At 47.6% G+C, this 23646-nt stretch overlaps 1 protein-coding gene across 3 annotated transcripts in view; it reads right to left on the reverse strand.

Moving 5' to 3' along the window:
• Positions 1-8542: 8542 nt before the first annotated feature.
• Positions 8543-23646, reverse strand: part of LOC116373440 (exocyst complex component 6-like) — a 41580-nt gene continuing 26476 nt past the window's right edge. Inside the window, exons 3-5 of one of the 3 annotated variants that reach the window (XM_031822047.1) lie at positions 14236-14348; positions 12308-12319; positions 8685-10295 (exon numbers count right to left, since the gene is read on the reverse strand). In XM_031822047.1, coding sequence (XP_031677907.1) covers positions 10163-10295; positions 12308-12319; positions 14236-14333 — 243 coding nt within the window. In that variant the 5' untranslated portion in view covers positions 14334-14348 and the 3' untranslated portion in view covers positions 8685-10162. Of the gene's footprint in view, positions 10296-12307; positions 12320-14235; positions 14511-23646 lie in introns of those variants that run through there. The other 2 variants (XM_031822048.1, XR_004209579.1) reach the window with 2 other exon arrangements.

A 23646-nucleotide genomic window follows, 5' to 3' on the forward strand; every position in this document is an offset into this window, starting at 1 on the left:
AGCTGCCTATATCATTCCCCTCACCGAGCTGGCCTCAGCCAAGGAGATGGCCCAGCTCATGGTGCAGCACGTCTTCCGGATCCATGGACTCCCGGTGGACAGGGTCTCCGACTGTGGCCATCAGGTGGCCATCAGGTGTTCTGCACACTCATTGGATCGTCGGTCAGTCTGTCCTCCGGGTTTCGCCCCCAGTCTAACGGCCAGTCGGAGCGAGCCAATCAAGACCTGGAGACGACTCTTCGTTGCCTCGTCTTCGCCAACCCCATCACCTGGAGTCAGCAACATCAGCAGATGTCACAAAGTGCGTATACATAAACCCAGCCATCTGATAACCAAAGTATGTAAGAGAGAGCACAAACAGGCCTAAATGGACCAGTCCATTATAACAGGCCTAAATGGACCAGTCCATTATAACAGGCCTAAATGGACCAGTCCATTATAACAGGCCTAAATAGACCAGTCCATTATAAAAGTCCTAAATGGACCAGTCCATTATAACAGGCCTAAATGGACCAGTCCATTATAACAGGCCTAAATGGACCAGTCCATTACAACAGGCCTAAATGGACCAGTCCATTACAACAGGCCTAAATGGACCAGTCCATTACAACAGGCCTAAATGGACCAGTCCATTACAACAGGCCTAAATGGACCAGTCCATTACAACAGGCCTAAATGGACCAGTCCATTACAACAGGCCTAAATGGACCAGTCCATTATAACAGGCCTAAATGGACCAGTCCATTATAACAGGCCTAAATGGACCAGTCCATTATAACAGGCCTAAATGGACCAGTCCATTATAACAGGCCTAAATGGACCAGTCCATTATAACAGGCCTAAATGGACCAGCCCATTATAACAGGCCTAAATGGACCAGTCCATTATAACAGGCCTAAATGGACCAGTCCATTACAACAGGCCTAAATGGACCAGTCCATTACAACAGGCCTAAATGGACCAGTCCATTACAACAGGCCTAAATGGACCAGTCCATTATAACAGGCATTGAGCTGCACTGAGAAAACTTCAATGTCATCAATTCTTGAGTTGCTAGAAGAAAAATAATAATCTAAGTTTCCAATTAATTAGGACATTTTGCTGCAGGTAAAGCAGCAACCTATTCAGTTTACCCAAATGCAGGTGTTGCCCAAGGCTAATGTATCTACTGTCAACTACTAACATTAAGGTGTTGCCCAAGGCTAATGTATCTACTGTCAACTACTAACATTAAGGTGTTGCCCAAGGCTAATGTATCTACTGTCAACTACTAACATTAAGGTGTTGCCCAAGGCTAATGTATCTACTGTCAACTACTAACATTAAGGTGTTGCCCAAGGCTAATGTATCTACTGTCAACTACTAACATTAAGGTGTTGCCCCAAGGCTAATGTATCTACTGTCAACTACTAACATTAAGGTGTTCCCCAAGGCTAATGTATCTACTGTCAACTACTAACATTAAGGTGTTGCCCCAAGGCTAATGTATCTACTGTCAACTACTAACATTAAGGTGTTGCCCCAAGGCTAATGTATCTACTGTCAACTACTAACATTAAGGTGTTGCCCAAGGCTAATGTATCTACTGTCAACTACTAACATTAAGGTGTTGCCCCAAGGCTAATGTATCTACTGTCAACTACTAACATTAAGGTGTTGCCCCAAGGCTAATGTATCTACGGTCAACTACTAACATTAAGGTGTTGCCAAGGCTAATGCATCTACTGTCAACTACTAACATTAAGGTGTTGCCCCAAGGCTAATGTATCTACTGTCAACTACTAACATTAAGGTGTTGCCCCAAGGCTAATGTATCTACTGTCAACTACTAACATTAAGGTGTTGCCCCAAGGCTAATGTATCTACTGTCAACTACTAACATTAAGGTGTTGCCCCAAGGCTAATGTATCTACTGTCAACTACTAACATTAAGGTGTTGCCCCAAGGCTAATGTATCTACTGTCAACTACTAACATTAAGGTGTTGCCCCAAGGCTAATGTATCTACTGTCAACTACTAACATTAAGGTGTTGCCCCAAGGCTAATGTATCTACTGTCAACTACTAACATTAAGGTGTTGCCCCAAGGCTAATGTATCTACTGTCAACTACTAACATTAAGGTGTTGCCCCAAGGCTAATGTATCTACTGTCAACTACTAACATTAAGGTGTTGCCCCAAGGCTAATGTATCTACTGTCAACTACTAACATTAAGGTGTTGCCCAAGGCTAATGTATCTACTGTCAACTACTAACATTAAGGTGTTGCCCAAGGCTAATGTATCTACTGTCAACTACTAACATTAAGGTGTTGCCCCAAGGCTAATGTATCTACTGTCAACTACTAACATTAAGGTGTTGCCCCAAGGCTAATGTATCTACGGTCAACTACTAACATTAAGGTGTTGCCCCAAGGCTAATGTATCTACTGTCAACTACTAACATTAAGGTGTTGCCCCAAGGCTAATGTATCTACTGTCAACTACTAACATTAAGGTGTTGCCCCAAGGCTAATGTATCTACTGTCAACTACTAACATTAAGGTGTTGCCCCAAGGCTAATGTATCTACTGTCAACTACTAACATTAAGGTGTTGCCCCAAGGCTAATGTATCTACTGTCAACTACTAACATTAAGGTGTTGCCCCAAGGCTAATGTATCTACTGTCAACTACTAACATTAAGGTGTTGCCCCAAGGCTAATGTATCTACTGTCAACTACTAACATTAAGGTGTTGCCCCAAGGCTAATGTATCTACTGTCAACTACTAACATTAAGGTGTTGCCCCAAGGCTAATGTATCTACTGTCAACTACTAACATTAAGGTGTTGCCCCAAGGCTAATGTATCTACTGTCAACTACTAACATTAAGGTGTTGCCCCAAGGCTAATGTATCTACTGTCAACTACTAACATTAAGGTGTTGCCCCAAGGCTAATGTATCTACTGTCAACTACTAACATTAAGGTGTTGCCCAAGGCTAATGTATCTACTGTCAACTACTAACATTAAGGTGTTGCCCCAAGGCTAATGTATCTACTGTCAACTACTAACATTAAGGTGTTGCCCCAAGGCTAATGTATCTACTGTCAACTACTAACATTAAGGTGTTGCCCCAAGGCTAATGTATCTACTGTCAACTACTAACATTAAGGTGTTGCCCCAAGGCTAATGTATCTACTGTCAACTACTAACATTAAGGTGTTGCCCCAAGGCTGTATCTACTGTCAACTACTAACATTAAGGTGTTGCCCCAAGGCTAATGTATCTACTGTCAACTACTAACATTAAGGTGTTGCCCCAAGGCTAATGTATCTACTGTCAACTACTAACATTAAGGTGTTGCCCCAAGGCTAATGTATCTACTGTCAACTACTAACATTAAGGTGTTGCCCCAAGGCTAATGTATCTACTGTCAACTACTAACATTAAGGTGTTGCCCCAAGGCTAATGTATCTACGGTCAACTACTAACATTAAGGTGTTGCCCCAAGGCTAATGTATCTACTGTCAACTACTAACATTAAGGTGTTGCCCAAGGCTAATGTATCTACGGTCAACTACTAACATTAAGGTGTTGCCCAAGGCTAATGTATCTACTGTCAACTACTAACATTAAGGTGTTGCCCCAAGGCTAATGTATCTACGGTCAACTACTAACATTAAGGTGTTGCCCCAAGGCTAATGTATCTACTGTCAACTACTAACATTAAGGTGTTGCCCCAAGGCTAATGTATCTACTGTCAACTACTAACATTAAGGTGTTGCCCCAAGGCTGTATCTACTGTCAACTACTAACATTAAGGTGTTATCTACTGTCAACTACTAACATTAAGGTGTTGCCCCAAGGCTAATGTATCTACTGTCAACTACTAACATTAAGGTGTTGCCCCAAGGCTAATGTATCTACTGTCAACTACTAACATTAAGGTGTTGCCCAAGGCTAATGTATCTACTGTCAACTACTAACATTAAGGTGTTGCCCCAAGGCTAATGTATCTACTGTCAACTACTAACATTAAGGTGTTGCCCCAAGGCTAATGTATCTACGGTCAACTACTAACATTAAGGTGTTGCCCCAAGGCTAATGTATCTACTGTCAACTACTAACATTAAGGTGTTGCCCCAAGGCTAATGTATCTACTGTCAACTACTAACATTAAGGTGTTGCCCCAAGGCTAATGTATCTACTGTCAACTACTAACATTAAGGTGTTGCCCAAGGCTAATGTATCTACTGTCAACTACTAACATTAAGGTGTTGCCCCAAGGCTAATGTATCTACTGTCAACTACTAACATTAAGGTGTTGCCCCAAGGCTAATGTATCTACGGTCAACTACTAACATTAAGGTGTTGCCCCAAGGCTAATGTATCTACTGTCAACTACTAACATTAAGGTGTTGCCCCAAGGCTAATGTATCTACTGTCAACTACTAACATTAAGGTGTTGCCCCAAGGCTAATGTATCTACTGTCAACTACTAACATTAAGGTGTTGCCCCAAGGCTAATGTATCTACTGTCAACTACTAACATTAAGGTGTTGCCCCAAGGCTAATGTATCTACTGTCAACTACTAACATTAAGGTGTTGCCCCAAGGCTAATGTATCTACTGTCAACTACTAACATTAAGGTGTTGCCAAGGCTAATGTATCTACTGTCAACTACTAACATTAAGGTGTTGCCCCAAGGCTAATGTATCTACTGTCAACTACTAACATTAAGGTGTTGCCCCAAGGCTAATGTATCTACTGTCAACTACTGACATTAAGGTGTTGCCCCAAGGCTAATGTATCTACTGTCAACTACTAACATTAAGGTGTTGCCCCAAGGCTAATGTATCTACTGTCAACTACTAACATTAAGGTGTTATCTACTGTCAACTACTAACATTAAGGTGTTGCCCCAAGGATAATGTATCTACTGTCAACTACGAACATGATCTAATTCAGTTTCTGTCAGGTAGCCTAAACCCCTTTACCTCTCTGGCAGGGAGATGTTGACGAAATGAAATGGACTGGGGTAGTAGTGTGGATATCCTGTCAGGACGGCTGAGAGCAGGTTGTTCAGCCAGCCGGCTGAGAGCAGGTTGTTCAGCCAGCCGGCTTAGAGCAGGTTGTTCAGCCAGCCGGCTGAGAGCAGGTTGTTCAGCCAACCGGCTGAGAGCAGGTTGTTCAGCCAACCGGCTGAGAGCAGGTTGTTCAGCCAGCCGGCTGAGAGCAGGTTGTTCAGCCAGCCGGCTGAGAGCAGGTTGTTCAGCCAACCGGCTGAGAGCAGGTTGTTCAGCCAGCCGGCTGAGAGCAGGTTGTTCAGCCAGCCGGCTGAGAGCAGGTTGTTCAGCCAGCCGGCTGAGAGCAGGTTGTTCAGCCAACCGGCTGAGAGCAGGTTGTTTAGCCAGCCGGCTGAGAGCAGGTTGTTCAGCCAGCCGGCTGAGAGCAGGTTGTTCAGCCAGCCGGCTGAGAGCAGGTTGTTCAGCCTGCTGGCTGAGAGCAGGTTGGGTCCAGCCTGCTGGCTGAGAGAGCACGACAGATCCCTCCGCACCGGTCTTGTACTCTGCAGTGGGATCTAGGACTGCGTACGTTCGTCTGCCTGGCTGGGCGGAGGACGGTGTTATCCCTCCGCACCGGTCTTGTACTCTGCAGGGTGATCTAGGACTGCGTACGTTCGTCTGCCTGGCTGGGCGGAGGACGATGTTATCACTTCCCATCTCCAGTGATCTAGGACGGCATACGTTCGTCTGCCTGGCTGGGCGGAGGACGATGTTATCACTTCCCATCTCCAGTGATCTAGGACTGCGTACGTTCGTCTGCCTGGCTGGGCGGAGGACGGTGTTATCCCTCCACACCGCCTGGCTGGGCGGAGGACGGTGTTATCCCTCCACACCGCCTGGCTGGGCGGAGGACGGTGTTATCACTTCCCATCTCCAGTGATCTAGGACTGCGTACATTCGTCTGCCTGGCTGGGAGGAGGACGGTGTTATCCCTCCCATCTCCAGTGATCTAGGACTGCGTACGTTCGTCTGCCTGGCTGGGCGGAGGACGGTGTTATCCCTTCCCATCTCCAGTGATCTAGGACGGTATAGATAGCTACTAGCTTCCCATAAAGACAAGATGTAAATCAGTAATATCTCATGTTATCAACTTCATGTGATGTCAACAACACAACCATTTCTGTCAAGACTTACAATTTAAAATGCCTTGATATATATATATACACACCAGTCTGCGTTTGATTGAGTGAACAATTTTTTTATTACTTCACACAAATAAAAACAAATAGAATTGTGTTACAGGGGGGGCGTATTCTCTTTCCCGCCCCTCCATCCTTACCAACACTCAGTTCATTTCCCTTTCCCACCCCTCCATCCTTACCAACACTCAGTTCATTTCCCTTTCCCGCCCCTCCATCCTTACCAACACTCAGTTCATTTCCCTTTCCCACCCCTCCATCCTTACCAACACTCAGTTCATTTCCCTTTCCCGCCCCTCCATCCTTACCAACACTCAGTTCATTTCCCTTTCCCGCCCCTCCATCCTTACCAACACTCAGTTCATTTCCCTTTCCCGCCCCTCCATCCTTACCAACACTCAGTTCATTTCCCTTTCCCGCCCCTCCATCCTTACCAACACTCAGTTCATTTCCCTTTCCCACCCCTCCATCCTTACCAACACTCAGTTCATTTCCCTTTCCCGCCCCTCCATCCTTACCAACACTCAGTTCATTTCCCTTTCCCGCCCCTCCATCCTTACCAACACTCAGTTCATTTCCCTTTCCCGCCCCTCCATCCTTACCAACCCTCAGTTTATTTCCCTTTGGAATGTTGAGCGGGTTATTCAATAGGGATTTCTGTTTTGACTCTGACACTAGAAACAAACAAAAAAATGGAGAAAAATGAAATTTCTCACCAGGTGATGTATTGTCTAATAGCAGTTATAATTTAATTCATTTGAAAGACTAATTAAATTTGTACATATTTTAGATTTAAGAGATGCATCTCAGAACAACAAACTCCTTTTATTCGTAACAGAAGTAAACCGCATTCTTACTTTCTTTACAAAATATGCAGTATGTTTTCAGCAGTATGTACAAGGACATTTACAAGCACCTATTCAAATAAAAAAAGGCTAACTGAAATAATATTCAGGGCAAAATGCCTGTTAAAAAGCAGATTCAAAACCATAACTCCAACTATGAAATGTGATTTCAGATTTGAGACAGAAGTCGTTCTTGAAGCAGAACCTGCAGGTGGACGAGATCATTATTGCTTTTTGAAATGTCTTAGCGGTAGAATCTAAAGCATTTGAAACCAAAAGCTTTCATTTACCCTGAGGAACAAAAACAAGTATAATTTTGGATGCAAGAAATTGATTTAGCTAATATTGGCTGATACAAAAAAAAAACATGATTTTGGGTGTCTTTCTTGTCAAAAGATAATATTTTGAGTGTAAATTAACGAAGCTCTCTGTCCTGTACTGGGTTTAAACAATGGAACCATGTTCATGCAGGTCATTTTGAGAGACAGGGAGAGAGCTGAATGACTGGCAGAGACAGGGAGAGAGCTGAATGACTGGCAGAGACAGGGAGAGAGCTGAATGACTGACAGAGACAGGGAGAGAGCTGAATGACTGTCAGAGACAGGGAGAGAGCTGAATGACTGACAGAGACAGGGAGAGAGCTGAATGCCTGAAAGAGACAGGGAGAGAGCTGAATGACTGACAGAGACAGGGAGAGAGCTGAATGACTGACAGAGACAGGGAGAGAGCTGAATGACTGACAGAGACAGGGAGAGAGCTGAATGACTGGCAGAGACAGGGAGAGAGCTGAATGACTGACAGAGACAGGGAGAGAGCTGAATGACTGACAGAGACAGGGAGAGAGCTGAATGACTGGCAGAGACAGGGAGAGAGCTGAATGACTGACAGACAGGGAGAGAGCTGAATGCCTGACAGAGACAGGGAGAGAGCTGAATGCCTGACAGAGACAGGGAGAGAGCTGAATGACAGACAGAGACAGGGAGAGAGCTGAATGACAGACAGAGACAGGGAGAGAGCTGAATGCCTGACAGAGACAGGGAGAGAGCTGAATGACAGAGACAGGGAGAGAGCTGAATGACAGAGACAGGGAGAGAGCTGAATGACAGAGACAGGGAGAGAGCTGAATGACAGAGACAGGCACAGAGCTGAATGACAGAGACAGGGAGAGAGCTGAATGACAGAGACAGGGAGAGAGCTGAATGACAGAGACAGGGAGAGAGCTGAATGACAGAGACAGGGAGAGAGCTGAATGACTGGCAGAGACAGGGAGAGAGCTGAATGACTGACAGAGACAGGGAGAGAGCTGAATGACTGACAGAGACAGGGAGAGAGCTGAATGCCTGACAGAGACAGGGAGAGAGCTGAATGACTGACAGAGACAGGGAGAGAGCTGAATGACTGACAGAGACAGGGAGAGAGCTGAATGACTGACAGAGACAGGGAGAGAGCTGAATGCCTGACAGAGACAGGGAGAGAGCTGAATGACAGAGACAGGGAGAGAGCTGAATGACAGAGACAGGGAGAGAGCTGAATGACAGAGACAGGGAGAGAGCTGAATGACAGAGACAGGGAGAGAGCTGAATGACAGAGACAGGGAGAGAGCTGAATGACAGAGACAGGGAGAGAGCTGAATGACAGAGACAGGGAGAGAGCTGAATGACAGAGACAGGCACAGAGCTGAATGACAGAGACAGGGAGAGACAGGGAGAGAGCTGAATGACAGAGACAGGGAGAGAGCTGAATGACAGAGACAGGCACAGAGCTGAATGATAGAGACAGGCACAGAGCTGAATGACTGAGACAGGGAGAGAGCTGAATGACAGAGACAGGGAGAGAGCTGAATGACAGAGACAGGGAGAGAGCTGAATGACAGAGACAGGGAGAGAGCTGAATGACAGAGACAGGGAGAGAGCTGAATGACAGAGACAGGGAGAGAGCTGAATGACAGAGACAGGGAGAGAGCTGAATGACAGAGACAGGGAGAGAGCTGAATGACAGAGACAGGGAGAGAGCTGAATGACAGAGACATGGAGAGAGCTGAATGACAGAGACAGGGAGAGAGTGCATCCATTGACCAGAGCCCTGTGGAAATAGGACGACATGTGTGACCCAACCAGTGTGATTCTCTGTAGTGTTAAATATTCTCCAAAATATTTACAGTAGAAACTAACTCCACCCAGTACTGCATTATGGAGCGATGTAGAGATCTACCAGGACGTGTCCCAAATCACACTCTATTCCCTATATAGGGCACTACTTTAGACCAGGGACCTATTCCCTATATAGGGCACTACTTTAGACCAGGGACCTATTCCCTATATAGTGCACCACTTTAGACCAGGGCCCTATTCCCTATATAGTGCACTACTTTAGACCAGGGCCCTATTCCCTATATAGTGCACTACTTTAGACCAGGGCCCTATTCCCTATATAGTGCACTACTTTAGACCAGGGCCCTATTCCCTATATAGTGCACTACTTTAGACCAGGGCCCTATTCCCTATATAGTGCACTACTTTAGACCAGGGCCCTATTCCCTATATAGTGCACTACTTTAGACCAGAGCCCTATTCCCTATGTAGTGCACTACTTTAGAGCAGGGCCCTATTCCCTATATAGTGCACTACTTTAGACCAGGGCCCTATTCCCTATGTAGTGAACTACTTTAGAGCAGGGTGGAGAGGGTCCATAGGGCTCGGGGATTGGAGCCTATACTTCATGGCTCAGTCCCCTATCTGGGCCACTTCACCCAGTGAACATCAGTTTCCTGTCCAGTCTTCATCTGAGATGCCATCTTTCCATTCCTTACATCACCGTGGTGACACAAACCACTGCACTCTCACTATATACAAAACATAGTATTCTGAGCCTTTAAATAATACATTGCAAACGTTTCACTCTTTTTCTCATTCCTGACAGAGAAACTGTTTTAGCTTGATGTCTCGTGTGTGTGTGTGTGTTGTCTTCCTTTATTTACACTATGAATCTGGTGAAACTGAAAGGTGATGGCTGGTTGGTGTGTGTGTGTGTGTCTCTGTCTGTGTGTGTGTCTCTGTCTGTGTGTCTCTGTCTGTCTGTGTGTGTGTGTCTGTCTGTGTGTCTCTGTCTGTGTGTCCATCTGTGTGTGTGTTCTAGGAGTGTTGAGACATCCCATTGACCAGGCTCCTCAGCTGTTTCACCACCGTCTCAATCAGCTTCTGTTTGTCTCGGTCATTCTTCCTGAACTGAGAAAATATGTTGTTCTTCTTACTGGTGTCCTTCATTCTGGAGGAGAGAGAGAGAGATGGAAAGAGAGCAAGGGAGATGAAGAGAGATGGAGGGGGGAAGAGGGGAAGAGAGGGAGGGGGGAAGAGAGAGGAAGGGAGGAAGAGAGGGGAAGGGAGTGAGGAAGGGAGGAAGAGAGGGGAAGGGAGTGAGGAAGAGAGGGGGGGGGAAGAGAGAGGAAGGGAGTGAGGAAGGGAGGAAGAGAGGGGAAGGGAGTGAGGAAGAGAGGGGGGGGGGAGAGAGAGGAAGAGAGGGAAGAGAGGGGAAGAGAGAGGAAGGGAGGGAGGAAAGAGAGGGAGATACATCAGGAGAAACATCAAACCACAGACTGTTTGATGGAGGAGCTGCAGGGTTTTGGCTTATTGCCCACTTAAAGAATAGAGACTTATTTTATTTGATAAATGACCCTTGACCCACTCGGTGTAAATGACCCTTGATCCATACGGTGTAAATTACCCTTAACCCACACGGTGTAAATGACCCTTGACCCATATGGTTTAAATGACCCTTGACCCATACGGTGTAAATGACCCTTGACCCATACGGTGTAAATGACCCTTGACCCATACGGTGTAAATGACCCTTGACCCATACGGTGTAAATGACCCTTGACCCATACGGTGTAATGACCCTTGACCCACACGGTGTAAATGACCCTTGACCCATACGGTGTAAATGACCCTTGACCCATACGGTGTAAATGACCCTAACCCATACGGTGTAAATGACCCTTGACCCATACGGTGTAAATGACCCTTGACCCATACGGTGTAAATGACCCAAACCCATACGGTGTAAATGACCCAAACCCATACGGTGTAAATGACCCTTGACCCATACGGTGTAAATGACCTTAACCCATACGGTGTAAATGACCCTAACCCATACAGTGTAAATGACCCTTGACCCATACGGTGTAAATGACCCTAACCCATACGGTGTAAATGACCCTTGACCCATACGGTGTAAATGACCCTAACCCATACGGTGTAAATGACCCTTGACCCATACGGTGTAAATGACCCTAACCCATACGGTGTAAATGACCCTAACCCATACGGTGTAAATGACCCTAACCCATACGGTGTAAATGACCCTAACCCATACGGTGTAAATGACCCTTGACCCATACGGTGTAAATGACCCAAACCCATACGGTGTAAATGACCCTTGACCCATACGGTGTAAATGACCTTAACCCATACGGTGTAAATGACCCTAACCCATACAGTGTAAATGACCCTTGACCCATACGGTGTAAATGACCCTAACCCATACGGTGTAAATGACCCTTGACCCATACGGTGTAAATGACCCTAACCCATACGGTGTAAATGACCCTTGACCCATACGGTGTAAATGACCCTAACCCATACGGTGTAAATGACCCTAACCCATACGGTGTAAATGACCCTAACCCATACGGTGTAAATGACCCTAACCCATACGGTGTAAATGACCCTTGACCCATACGGTGTAAATGACCCTTGACCCATACGGTGTAAATGACCCTAACCCATACGGTGTAAATGACCCTAACCCATACGGTGTAAATGACCCTAACCCATACGGTGTAAATGACCCTAACCCATATGGTGTAAATGACCCTAACCCATACGGTGTAAATGACCCTAACCCATACGGTGTAAATGACCCTTGACCCATACGGTGTAAATGACCCTAACCCATAGAGTGTAAATGACCCTAACCCATACGGTGTAAATGACCCTAACCCATACGGTGTAAATGACCCTAACCCATACGGTGTAAATGACCCTAACCCATACGGTGTAAATGACCCTAACCCATAGAGTGTAAATGACCCTAACCCATACGGTGTAAATGACCCTAACCCATACGGTGTAAATGACCCTAACCCATAGAGTGTAAATGACCCTAACCCATAGAGTGTAAATGACCCTAACCCATAGAGTGTAAATGACCCTAACCCATACAGTGTTAATGACACCAGACTATGGGAAGAAACAAATAAGCCAAAATGTGTAACATACCCCCTGTAGACTCTGCATGGTAGAGGATCAAAGATCAAGTAGACAAGAGAAAAGAACAAGAAGTGAATATGTAGATAACAGATACAGACTAAGAGGTCTAGTAGTGAATATGTAGATAACAGATACAGACTAAGAGGTCTAGTAGTGAATATGTAGATAACAGATACAGACTAAGAGGTCTAGTAGTGAATATGTAGATATGTAGATAACAGATACAGACTAAGAGGTCTAGTAGTGAATATGTAGATAACAGATACAGACTAAGAGGTCTAGTAGTGAATATGTAGATGACAGATACAGACTAAGAGGTCTAGTAGTGAATATGTAGATGACAGATACAGACTAAGAGGTCTAGTAGTGAATATGTAGATGACAGATACAGACTAAGAGGTCTAGTAGTGAATATGTAGATAACAGATACAGACCAAGAGGTCTAGTAGTGAATATGTAGATGACAGATACAGACTAAGAGGTCTAGTAGTGAATATGTAGATATGTAGATAACAGATACAGGCCAGACTAACCAGTCTAGCAGGACAGAAAAACTACAGACTGACTACCCATTCAGTAAAGACAGTAGAACTACAAACTGAATACACATTGAGTAGAGACAGTAGAACTACAAACTGACTACACATTGAGTAGAGACAGTAGAACTACACACTGACTACACATTGAGTAGAGACAGTAGAACTACAAACTGACTACACATTGAGACAGTAGAACTACACACTGACTACACATTGAGACAGAAGAACTACAAACGGACTACACATTGAGACAGTAGAACTACAAACTGACTACACATTGAGACAGTAGAACTACAAACTGACTACACATTGAGACAGTAGAACTACAAACTGACTACACATTGAGTAGAGAAAGTAGAACTACAAACTGACTACACATTGAGTAGAGACAGTAGAACTACAAACTGACTACACATCGAGACAGTAGAACTACAAACTGACTACACATTGAGACAGTAGAACTACAAACTGACTACACATTGAGTAGAGACAGTAGAACTACAAACTGACAACACATTGAGTAGAGACAGTAGAACTACAAACTGACTACACATCGAGACAGTAGAACTACAAACTGACTACACATTGAGACAGTAGAACTACAAACTGACTACACATTGAGTAGAGACAGTAGAACTACAAACTGAGTAGAACTACAAACTGACTACACATTGAGTAGAGACAGTAGAACTACAAACTGACTACACATTCAGTAGAGATAGTAGAACTACACACAGACTACACATTGAGTAGAGACAGTAGAACTAGAAACTGACTACACATTGAGTAGAGACAGTAGAACTACAAACGGACTACAAATTGAGACAGTAGAACTACAAACTGACTACACATGGAGACAGTAGAAATACAAACGGACTACACATTGAGACAGTAGAACTACAAACTGACTACACATTGAGACAGTAGAACTACAAACTGACAGCAATTGAGTAGATACAGTAGAACTACAAACTGACTACACATTGAGACAGTAGAACTACAAACGGACTACACATTGAGACAGTAGAACTACAAACGGACTACACATTGAGTAGAGACAGTAGAACTACAAACGGACTACACATTGAGTAGAGACAGTAGAACTACAAACTGACAACACATTGAGTAGAGACAGTAGAACTACAAACTGACTACACATTGAGTAGAGACAGTAGAACTACAAACTAACTACACATTGAGTAGAGACAGTAGAACTACAAACGGACTACACATTGAGACAGTAGAACTACAAACTGACTACACATTGAGACAGTAGAACTACAAACTGACTACACATTGAGACAGTAGAACTACACACTGACAGCACATTGAGTAGATACAGTAGAACTACAAACTGACTACACATTGAGTAGAGACAGTAGAAACGTCAGTACTCACTTTTCCAAAAGTGCTAGTGCAGTGGAGGGGTTGACCCGAAGGTACTTGGAGGTGGGCTGTCCGTAGTCAGCCAGGTACGTAGACCAGTCCCACACCATGAACAGGTCCAGCAGCTGAATCAACACACAGAGAGGACAATATTCTAGGAGTTAGTGAGGGAAAAGACAGCAGTATATCACCCTGCATACCACTGCTGGCTGGCCTCTGAAGCTAAGCAGGGTCGGTCCTGGTCGGTCCCTGGATGGGAGGCCAGATGCTGCTGGAAGTGGTGTCGGAGGGACTCTGGCCTCTGAAGCTAAGCAGGGTCAGTCCTGGTCGGTCCCTGGATGGGAGACCAGATGGTGCTGGAAGTGGTGTTGGAGGGACAGTAGGAGGGACTCTGGCCTCTGAAGCTAAGCAGGGTCAGTCCTGGTCGGTCCCTGGATGGGAGACCAGATGGTGCTGGAAGTGGTGTTGGAGGGACAGTAGGAGGGACTCTGGCCTCTGAAGCTAAGCAGGGTCGGTCCTGGTCGGTCCCTGGATGGGAGACCAGATGGTGCTGGAAGTGGTGTTGGAGGGACAGTAGGAGGGACTCTGGCCTCTGAAGCTAAGCAGGGTCGGTCCTGGTCGGTCCCTGGATGGGAGACCAGATGGTGCTGGAAGTGGTGTTGGAGGGACAGTAGGAGGGACTCTGGCATCTGAAGCTAAGCAGGGTCGGTCCTGGTCGGTCCCTGGATGGGAGACCAGATGGTGCTGGAAGTGGTGTTGGAGGGACAGTAGGAGGGACTCTGGCCTCTGAAGCTAAGCAGGGTCGGTCCTGGTCGGTCCCTGGATGGGAGACCAGATGGTGCTGGAAGTGGTGTTGGAGGGACAGTAGGAGGGACTCTGGCCTCTGAAGCTAAGCAGGGTCGGTCCTGGTCGGTCCCTGGATGGGAGACCAGATGGTGCTGGAAGTGGTGTTGGAGGGACAGTAGGAGGGACTCTGGCATCTGAAGCTAAGCAGGGTCGGTCCTGGTCGGTCCCTGGATGGGAGACCAGATGGTGCTGGAAGTGGTGTTGGAGGGACAGTAGGAGGGACTCTGGCCTCTGAAGCTAAGCAGGGTCGGTCCTGGTCGGTCCCTGGATGGGAGACCAGATGGTGTTGGAGGGCCATGAGGAGGGACTCTTTCCTCTGGTCTAAATAAATATCTCAGGACAGTGACTGGGGACATTTCCCAGTGTAGGGTGCCATGTTTTGGATGGGAGGTTAAAAGGGGTGTCCTGGATCAATTCCATTTCTTCTCCCCTGTAACTCTTCCCCAGGCCGTTGCTGTAAAGGAGAATATGTTCTCAGTCAACAAACCTGTTTTTCTTTTTTTTTACCTTTATTTAACTAGGAAAGTCAGTTAAGAACAAATTCTTATGTTCAATGACGACCTACCGGGGAACAGTGGGTTAACTGCCTTGTTCAGGGGCAGAACGACAGATTTTTACCTTGTCAGCTCAGGGATATGATCTTGCAACCTTTCGGTTTCAAATCCAATGCTCTAACCACTAGGCTACCCTGCCGACCGAATTAAGGGCTAGAGGGAGTGTGTTCTCAGTCAACAGACCTGGGGGCTTAAGGGAGTGTGTTCTCAATTAACAGACTTCGGGGATTAAGGGAGTGTGTTCTCAGTCAACAGACCTGGGGGATTAAGGACTAGAGGGAGTGTGTTCTCAGTCAACAGACCTGGAGGATTAAGGGAGTGTGTTCTAGGTCAACAGACCTGGGGGACTAAGGGAGTGTGTTCTCAGTCAACAGACCTGGGGGATTAAGGACTAGAGGGAGTGTGTTCTCAGTCAACAGACCTCTGGTACTAAGGGCTAGAGGGAGTGTGTTCTCAGTCAACATACCTGGGGGATTAAGGACTAGAGGGAGTGTGTTCTCAGTCAACAGTCCTGGGGGATTAAGGACTAGAGGGAGTGTGTTCTCAGTCAACAGACCTGGGGGACTAAGGGAGTGTGTTCTCAGTCAACAGTCCTGGGGGATTAAGGACTAGAGGGAGTGTGTTCTCAGTCAACAGACCTGGGGGATTAAGGGTTAGAGGGAGTGTGTTCTCAGTCAACAGACCTGGGGGACTAAGGGAGTGTGTTCTCAGTCAACAGACCTGGGGGATTAAGGGCTAGAGGGAGTGTGTTCTCAGTCAACAGACCTGGGGGACTAAGGACTAGAGGGAGTGTGTTCTCAGTCAACATACCTGGGGGATTAAGGACTAGAGGGAGTGTGTTCTCAGTCAACAGACCTGGGGGACTAAGGACTAGAGGGAGTGTGTTCTCAGTCAACAGACCTGGGGGATTAAGGGCTAGAGGGAGTGTGTTCTCAGTCAACAGACCTGGGGGACTAAGGACTAGAGGGAGTGTGTTCTCAGTCAACAGACCTCTGGTACTAAGGGCTAGAGGGAGTGTGTTCTCAGTCAACATACCTGGGGGATTAAGGACTAGAGGGAGTGTGTTCTCAGTCAACAGTCCTGGGGGATTAAGGACTAGAGGGAGTGTGTTCTCAGTCAACAGACCTGGGGGACTAAGGGAGTGTGTTCTCAGTCAACAGTCCTGGGGGATTAAGGACTAGAGGGAGTGTGTTCTCAGTCAACAGACCTGGGGGATTAAGGGTTAGAGGGAGTGTGTTCTCAGTCAACAGACCTGGGGGACTAAGGGAGTGTGTTCTCAGTCAACAGACCTGGGGGATTAAGGGCTAGAGGGAGTGTGTTCTCAGTCAACAGACCTGGGGGACTAAGGACTAGAGGGAGTGTGTTCTCAGTCAACATACCTGGGGGATTAAGGACTAGAGGGAGTGTGTTCTCAGTCAACAGACCTGGGGGACTAAGGACTAGAGGGAGTGTGTTCTCAGTCAACAGACCTGGGGGATTAAGGGCTAGAGGGAGTGTGTTCTCAGTCAACAGACCTGGGGGACTAAGGACTAGAGGGAGTGTGTTCTCAGTCAACATACCTGGGGGATTAAGGACTAGAGGGAGTGTGTTCTCAGTCAACAGACCTGGGGGATTAAGGGCTAGAGGGAGTGTGTTCTCAGTCAACAGACCTGGGGGATTAAGGACTAGAGGGAGTGTGTTCTCAGTCAACAGACCTGGGGGATTAAGGACTAGAGGGAGTGTGTTCTCAGTCAACAGACCTGGGGGATTAAGGACTAGAGGGAGTGTGTTCTCAGTCAACAGACCTGGGGGATTAAGGACTAGAGGGAGTGTGTTCTCAGTCAACAGACCTGGGGGATTAAGGGCTAGAGGGAGTGTGTTCTCAGTCAACAGACCTGGGGGATTAAGGACTAGAGGGAGTGTGTTCTCAGTCAACAGACCTGGGGGATTAAGGACTAGAGGGAGTGTGTTCTCAGTCAACAGACCTGGGGGATTAAGGACTAGAGGGAGTGTGTTCTCAGTCAACAGACCTGGGGGATTAAGGGTTAGAGGGAGTGTGTTCTCAGTCAACAGACCTGGGGGACTAAGGGAGTGTGTTCTCAGTCAACAGACCTGGGGGATTAAGGGCTAGAGGGAGTGTGTTCTCAGTCAACAGATCTGGGGGATTAAGGGCTAGAGGGAGTGTGTTCTCAGTCAACAGACCTGGGGGATTAAGGGCTAGAGGGAGTGTGTTCTCAGTCAACAGACCTGGGGGACTAAGGACTAGAGGGAGTGTGTTCTCAGTCAACATACCTGGGGGATTAAGGACTAGAGGGAGTGTGTTCTCAGTCAACAGACCTGGGGGATTAAGGGCTAGAGGGAGTGTGTTCTCAGTCAACAGACCTGGGGGATTAAGGGAGTGTGTTCTAGGTCAACATACCTGGGGGACTAAGGGAGTGTGTTCTCAGTCAACATACCTGGGGGATTAAGGGCTAGAGGGAGTGTGTTCTCAGTCAACAGACCTGGGGCATTAAGGGCTAGAGGGAGTGTGTTCTCAGTCAACAGACCTCTGGTACTAAGGGCTAGAGGGAGTGTGTTCTAGGTCAACAGACCTGGGGGACTAAGGGAGTGTGTTCTCAGTCAACAGACCTGGGGGATTAAGGGCTAGAGGGAGTGTGTTCTCAGTCAACATACCTGGGGGACTAAGGGAGTGTGTTCTAGGTCAACAGACCTGGGGGACTACGGGCTAGAGGGAGTGTGTTCTCAGTCAACAGACCTCTGGTACTAAGGGCTAGAGGGAGTGTGTTCTCAGTCAACAGACCTCTGGTACTAAGGGCTAGAGGGAGTGTGTTCTCAGTCAACAGACCTCTGGGACTAAGGGCTAGAGGGAGTGTGTTCTCAGTCAACAGACCTCTGGGACTAAGGGCTAGAGGGAGTGTGTTCTCAGTCAACAGACCTCTGGTACTAAGGGCTAGAGGGAGTGTGTTCTCAGTCAACAGACCTCTGGGACTAAGGGCTAGAGGGAGTGTGTTCTCAGTCAACAGACCTCTGGGACTAAGGGCTAGAGGGAGTGTGTTCTCAGTCAACAGACCTCTGGTACTAAGGGCTAGAGGGAGTGTGTTCTCAGTCAACAGACCTGGGGCATTAAGGGCTAGAGGGAGTGTGTTCTCAGTCAACAGACCTCTGGTACTAAGGGCTAGAGGGAGTGTGTTCTCAGTCAACAGACCTCTGGTACTAAGGGCTAGAGGGAGTGTGTTCTCAGTCAACAGACCTCTGGTACTAAGGGCTAGAGGGAGTGTGTTCTCAGTCAACAGACCTCTGGTACTAAGGGCTAGAGGGAGTGTGTTCTCAGTCAACAGACCTCTGGTACTAAGGGCTAGAGGGAGTGTGTTCTCAGTCAACAGACCTCTGGTACTAAGGGCTAGAGGGAGTGTGTTCTCAGTCAACAGACCTGGGGCATTAAGGGCTAGAGGGAGTGTGTTCTCAGTCAACAGACCTCTGGTACTAAGGGCTAGAGGGAGTGTGTTCTCAGTCAACAGACCTCTGGTACTAAGGGCTAGAGGGAGTGTGTTCTCAGTCAACAGACCTCTGGTACTAAGGGCTAGAGGGAGTGTGTTCTCAGTCAACAGACCTGGGGGACTAAGGACTAGAGGGAGTGTGTTCTCAGTCAACAGACCTGGGGGACTAAGGGCTAGAGGGAGTGTGTTCTCAGTCAACAGACCTGGGGGACTAAGGACTAGAGGGAGTGTGTTCTCAGTCAACAGACCTCTGGTACTAAGGGCTAGAGGGAGTGTGTTCTCAGTCAACAGACCTCTGGTACTAAGGGCTAGAGGGAGTGTGTTCTCAGTCAACAGACCTGGGGGATTAAGGGCTAGAGGGAGTGTGTTCTCAGTCAACAGACCTGGGGGACTAAGGACTAGAGGGAGTGTGTTCTCAGTCAACAGACCTCTGGTACTAAGGGCTAGAGGGAGTGTGTTCTCAGTCAACAGACCTCTGGTACTAAGGGCTAGAGGGAGTGTGTTCTCAGTCAACAGACCTCTGGTACTAAGGGCTAGAGGGAGTGTGTTCTCAGTCAACAGACCTCTGGTATTAAGGGCTAGAGGGAGTGTGTTCTCAGTCAACAGACCTCTGGTGTTAAGGGCTAGAGGGAGTGTGTTCTCAGTCAACAGACCTCTGGTACTAAGGGCTAGAGGGAGTGTGTTCTCAGTCAACAGACCTCTGGTACTAAGGGCTAGAGGGAGTGTGTTCTCAGTCAACAGACCTCTGGGACTAAGGGCTAGAGGGAGTGTGTTCTCAGTCAACAGACCTGGGGGACTAAGGACTAGAGGGAGTGTGTTCTCAGTCAACAGACCTCTGGTACTAAGGGCTAGAGGGAGTGTGTTCTCAGTCAACAGACCTCTGGTACTAAGGGCTAGAGGGAGTGTGTTCTCAGTCAACAGACCTCTGGTACTAAGGGCTAGAGGGAGTGTGTTCTCAGTCAACAGACCTCTGGTATTAAGGGCTAGAGGGAGTGTGTTCTCAGTCAACAGACCTCTGGTGTTAAGGGCTAGAGGGAGTGTGTTCTCAGTCAACAGACCTCTGGTATTAAGGGCTAGAGGGAGTGTGTTCTCAGTCAACAGAACTCTGGTATTAAGGGCTAGAGGGAGTGTGTTCTCAGTCAACAGACCTCTGGTATTAAGGGCTAGAGGGAGTGTGTTCTCAGTCAACAGACCTCTGGTATTAAGGGCTAGAGGGAGTGTGTTCTCAGTCAACAGACCTCTGGTATTAAGGGCTAGAGGGAGTGTGTTCTCAGTCAACAGACCTCTGGTATTAAGGGCTAGAGGGAGTGTGTTCTCAGTCAACAGACCTCTGGTACTAAGGGCTAGGGGAGTGTGTTCTCAGTCAACAGACCTCTGGGACTAAGGGCTAGAGGGAGTGTGTTCTCAGTCAACAGACCTCTGGGACTAAGGGCTAGAGGGAGTGTGTTCTCAGTCAACAGACCTCTGGTACTAAGGGCTAGAGGGAGTGTGTTCTCAGTCAACAGACCTCTGGTACTAAGGGCTAGAGGGAGTGTGTTCTCAGTCAACAGACCTCTGGTACTAAGGGCTAGAGGGAGTGTGTTCTCAGTCAACAGACCTCTGGTACTAAGGGCTAGAGGGAGTGTGTTCTCAGTCAACAGACCTGGGGGACTAAGGACTAGAGGGAGTGTGTTCTCAGTCAACAGACCTGGGGGACTAAGGGCTAGAGGGAGTGTGTTCTCAGTCAACAGACCTGGGGGACTAAGGACTAGAGGGAGTGTGTTCTCAGTCAACAGACCTCTGGTACTAAGGGCTAGAGGGAGTGTGTTCTCAGTCAACAGACCTCTGGTACTAAGGGCTAGAGGGAGTGTGTTCTCAGTCAACAGACCTGGGGGATTAAGGGCTAGAGGGAGTGTGTTCTCAGTCAACAGACCTGGGGGACTAAGGACTAGAGGGAGTGTGTTCTCAGTCAACAGACCTCTGGTACTAAGGGCTAGAGGGAGTGTGTTCTCAGTCAACAGACCTCTGGTACTAAGGGCTAGAGGGAGTGTGTTCTCAGTCAACAGACCTCTGGTACTAAGGGCTAGAGGGAGTGTGTTCTCAGTCAACAGACCTCTGGTATTAAGGGCTAGAGGGAGTGTGTTCTCAGTCAACAGACCTCTGGTGTTAAGGGCTAGAGGGAGTGTGTTCTCAGTCAACAGACCTCTGGTATTAAGGGCTAGAGGGAGTGTGTTCTCAGTCAACAGACCTCTGGTATTAAGGGCTAGAGGGAGTGTGTTCTCAGTCAACAGACCTCTGGTACTAAGGGCTAGAGGGAGTGTGTTCTCAGTCAACAGACCTCTGGGACTAAGGGCTAGAGGGAGTGTGTTCTCAGTCAACAGACCTGGGGGACTAAGGACTAGAGGGAGTGTGTTCTCAGTCAACAGACCTCTGGTACTAAGGGCTAGAGGGAGTGTGTTCTCAGTCAACAGACCTCTGGTACTAAGGGCTAGAGGGAGTGTGTTCTCAGTCAACAGACCTCTGGTACTAAGGGCTAGAGGGAGTGTGTTCTCAGTCAACAGACCTCTGGTATTAAGGGCTAGAGGGAGTGTGTTCTCAGTCAACAGACCTCTGGTGTTAAGGGCTAGAGGGAGTGTGTTCTCAGTCAACAGACCTCTGGTATTAAGGGCTAGAGGGAGTGTGTTCTCAGTCAACAGACCTCTGGTATTAAGGGCTAGAGGGAGTGTGTTCTCAGTCAACAGACCTCTGGTATTAAGGGCTAGAGGGAGTGTGTTCTCAGTCAACAGACCTCTGGTATTAAGGGCTAGAGGGAGTGTGTTCTCAGTCAACAGACCTCTGGTATTAAGGGCTAGAGGGAGTGTGTTCTCAGTCAACAGACCTCTGGTATTAAGGGCTAGAGGGAGTGTGTTCTCAGTCAACAGACCTCTGGTATTAAGGGCTAGAGGGAGTGTGTTCTCAGTCAACAGACCTCTGGTACTAAGGGCTAGAGGGAGTGTGTTCTCAGTCAACAGACCTCTGGTACTAAGGGCTAGAGGGAGTGTGTTCTCAGTCAACAGACCTCTGGTACTAAGGGCTAGAGGGAGTGTGTTCTCAGTCAACAGACCTCTGGTATTAAGGGCTAGAGGGAGTGTGTTCTCAGTCAACAGACCTCTGGTGTTAAGGGCTAGAGGGAGTGTGTTCTCAGTCAACAGACCTCTGGTATTAAGGGCTAGAGGGAGTGTGTTCTCAGTCAACAGACCTCTGGTATTAAGGGCTAGAGGGAGTGTGTTCTCAGTCAACAGACCTCTGGTATTAAGGGCTAGAGGGAGTGTGTTCTCAGTCAACAGACCTCTGGTATTAAGGGCTAGAGGGAGTGTGTTCTCAGTCAACAGACCTCTGGTATTAAGGGCTAGAGGGAGTGTGTTCTCAGTCAACAGACCTCTGGTATTAAGGGCTAGAGGGAGTGTGTTCTCAGTCAACAGACCTCTGGTATTAAGGGCTAGAGGGAGTGTGTTCTCAGTCAACAGACCTCTGGTACTAAGGGCTAGAGGGAGTGTGTTCTCAGTCAACAGACCTCTGGTACTAAGGGCTAGAGGGAGTGTGTTCTCAGTCAACAGACCTCTGGTACTAAGGACTAGAGGGAGTGTGTTCTCAGTCAACAGACCTCTGGTACTAAGGGCTAGAGGGAGTGTGTTCTCAGTCAACAGACCTCTGGTACTAAGGGCTAGAGGGAGTGTGTTCTCAGTCAACAGACCTCTGGTACTAAGGGCTAGAGGGAGTGTGTTCTCAGTCAACAGACCTGGGGGACTAAGGACTAGAGGGAGTGTGTTCTCAGTCAACAGACCTGGGGGACTAAGGGCTAGAGGGAGTGTGTTCTCAGTCAACAGACCTGGGGGACTAAGGACTAGAGGGAGTGTGTTCTCAGTCAACAGACCTCTGGTACTAAGGGCTAGAGGGAGTGTGTTCTCAGTCAACAGACCTCTGGTACTAAGGGCTAGAGGGAGTGTGTTCTCAGTCAACAGACCTGGGGGATTAAGGGCTAGAGGGAGTGTGTTCTCAGTCAACAGACCTGGGGGACTAAGGACTAGAGGGAGTGTGTTCTCAGTCAACAGACCTCTGGTACTAAGGGCTAGAGGGAGTGTGTTCTCAGTCAACAGACCTCTGGTACTAAGGGCTAGAGGGAGTGTGTTCTCAGTCAACAGACCTGGGGGATTAAGGGCTAGAGGGAGTGTGTTCTCAGTCAACAGACCTCTGGTATTAAGGGCTAGAGGGAGTGTGTTCTCAGTCAACAGACCTGGGGGATTAAGGGCTAGAGGGAGTGTGTTCTCAGTCAACAGACCTGGGGGACTAAGGACTAGAGGGAGTGTGTTCTCAGTCAACAGACCTCTGGTACTAAGGGCTAGAGGGAGTGTGTTCTCAGTCAACAGACCTCTGGTACTAAGGGCTAGAGGGAGTGTGTTCTCAGTCAACAGACCTCTGGTACTAAGGGCTAGAGGGAGTGTGTTCTCAGTCAACAGACCTCTGGTATTAAGGGCTAGAGGGAGTGTGTTCTCAGTCAACAGACCTCTGGTGTTAAGGGCTAGAGGGAG

This window comes from Oncorhynchus kisutch, unplaced genomic scaffold (assembly GCF_002021735.2).
Source record: "Oncorhynchus kisutch isolate 150728-3 unplaced genomic scaffold, Okis_V2 scaffold4052, whole genome shotgun sequence".
Classification (NCBI taxonomy): domain Eukaryota; kingdom Metazoa; phylum Chordata; class Actinopteri; order Salmoniformes; family Salmonidae; genus Oncorhynchus; species Oncorhynchus kisutch.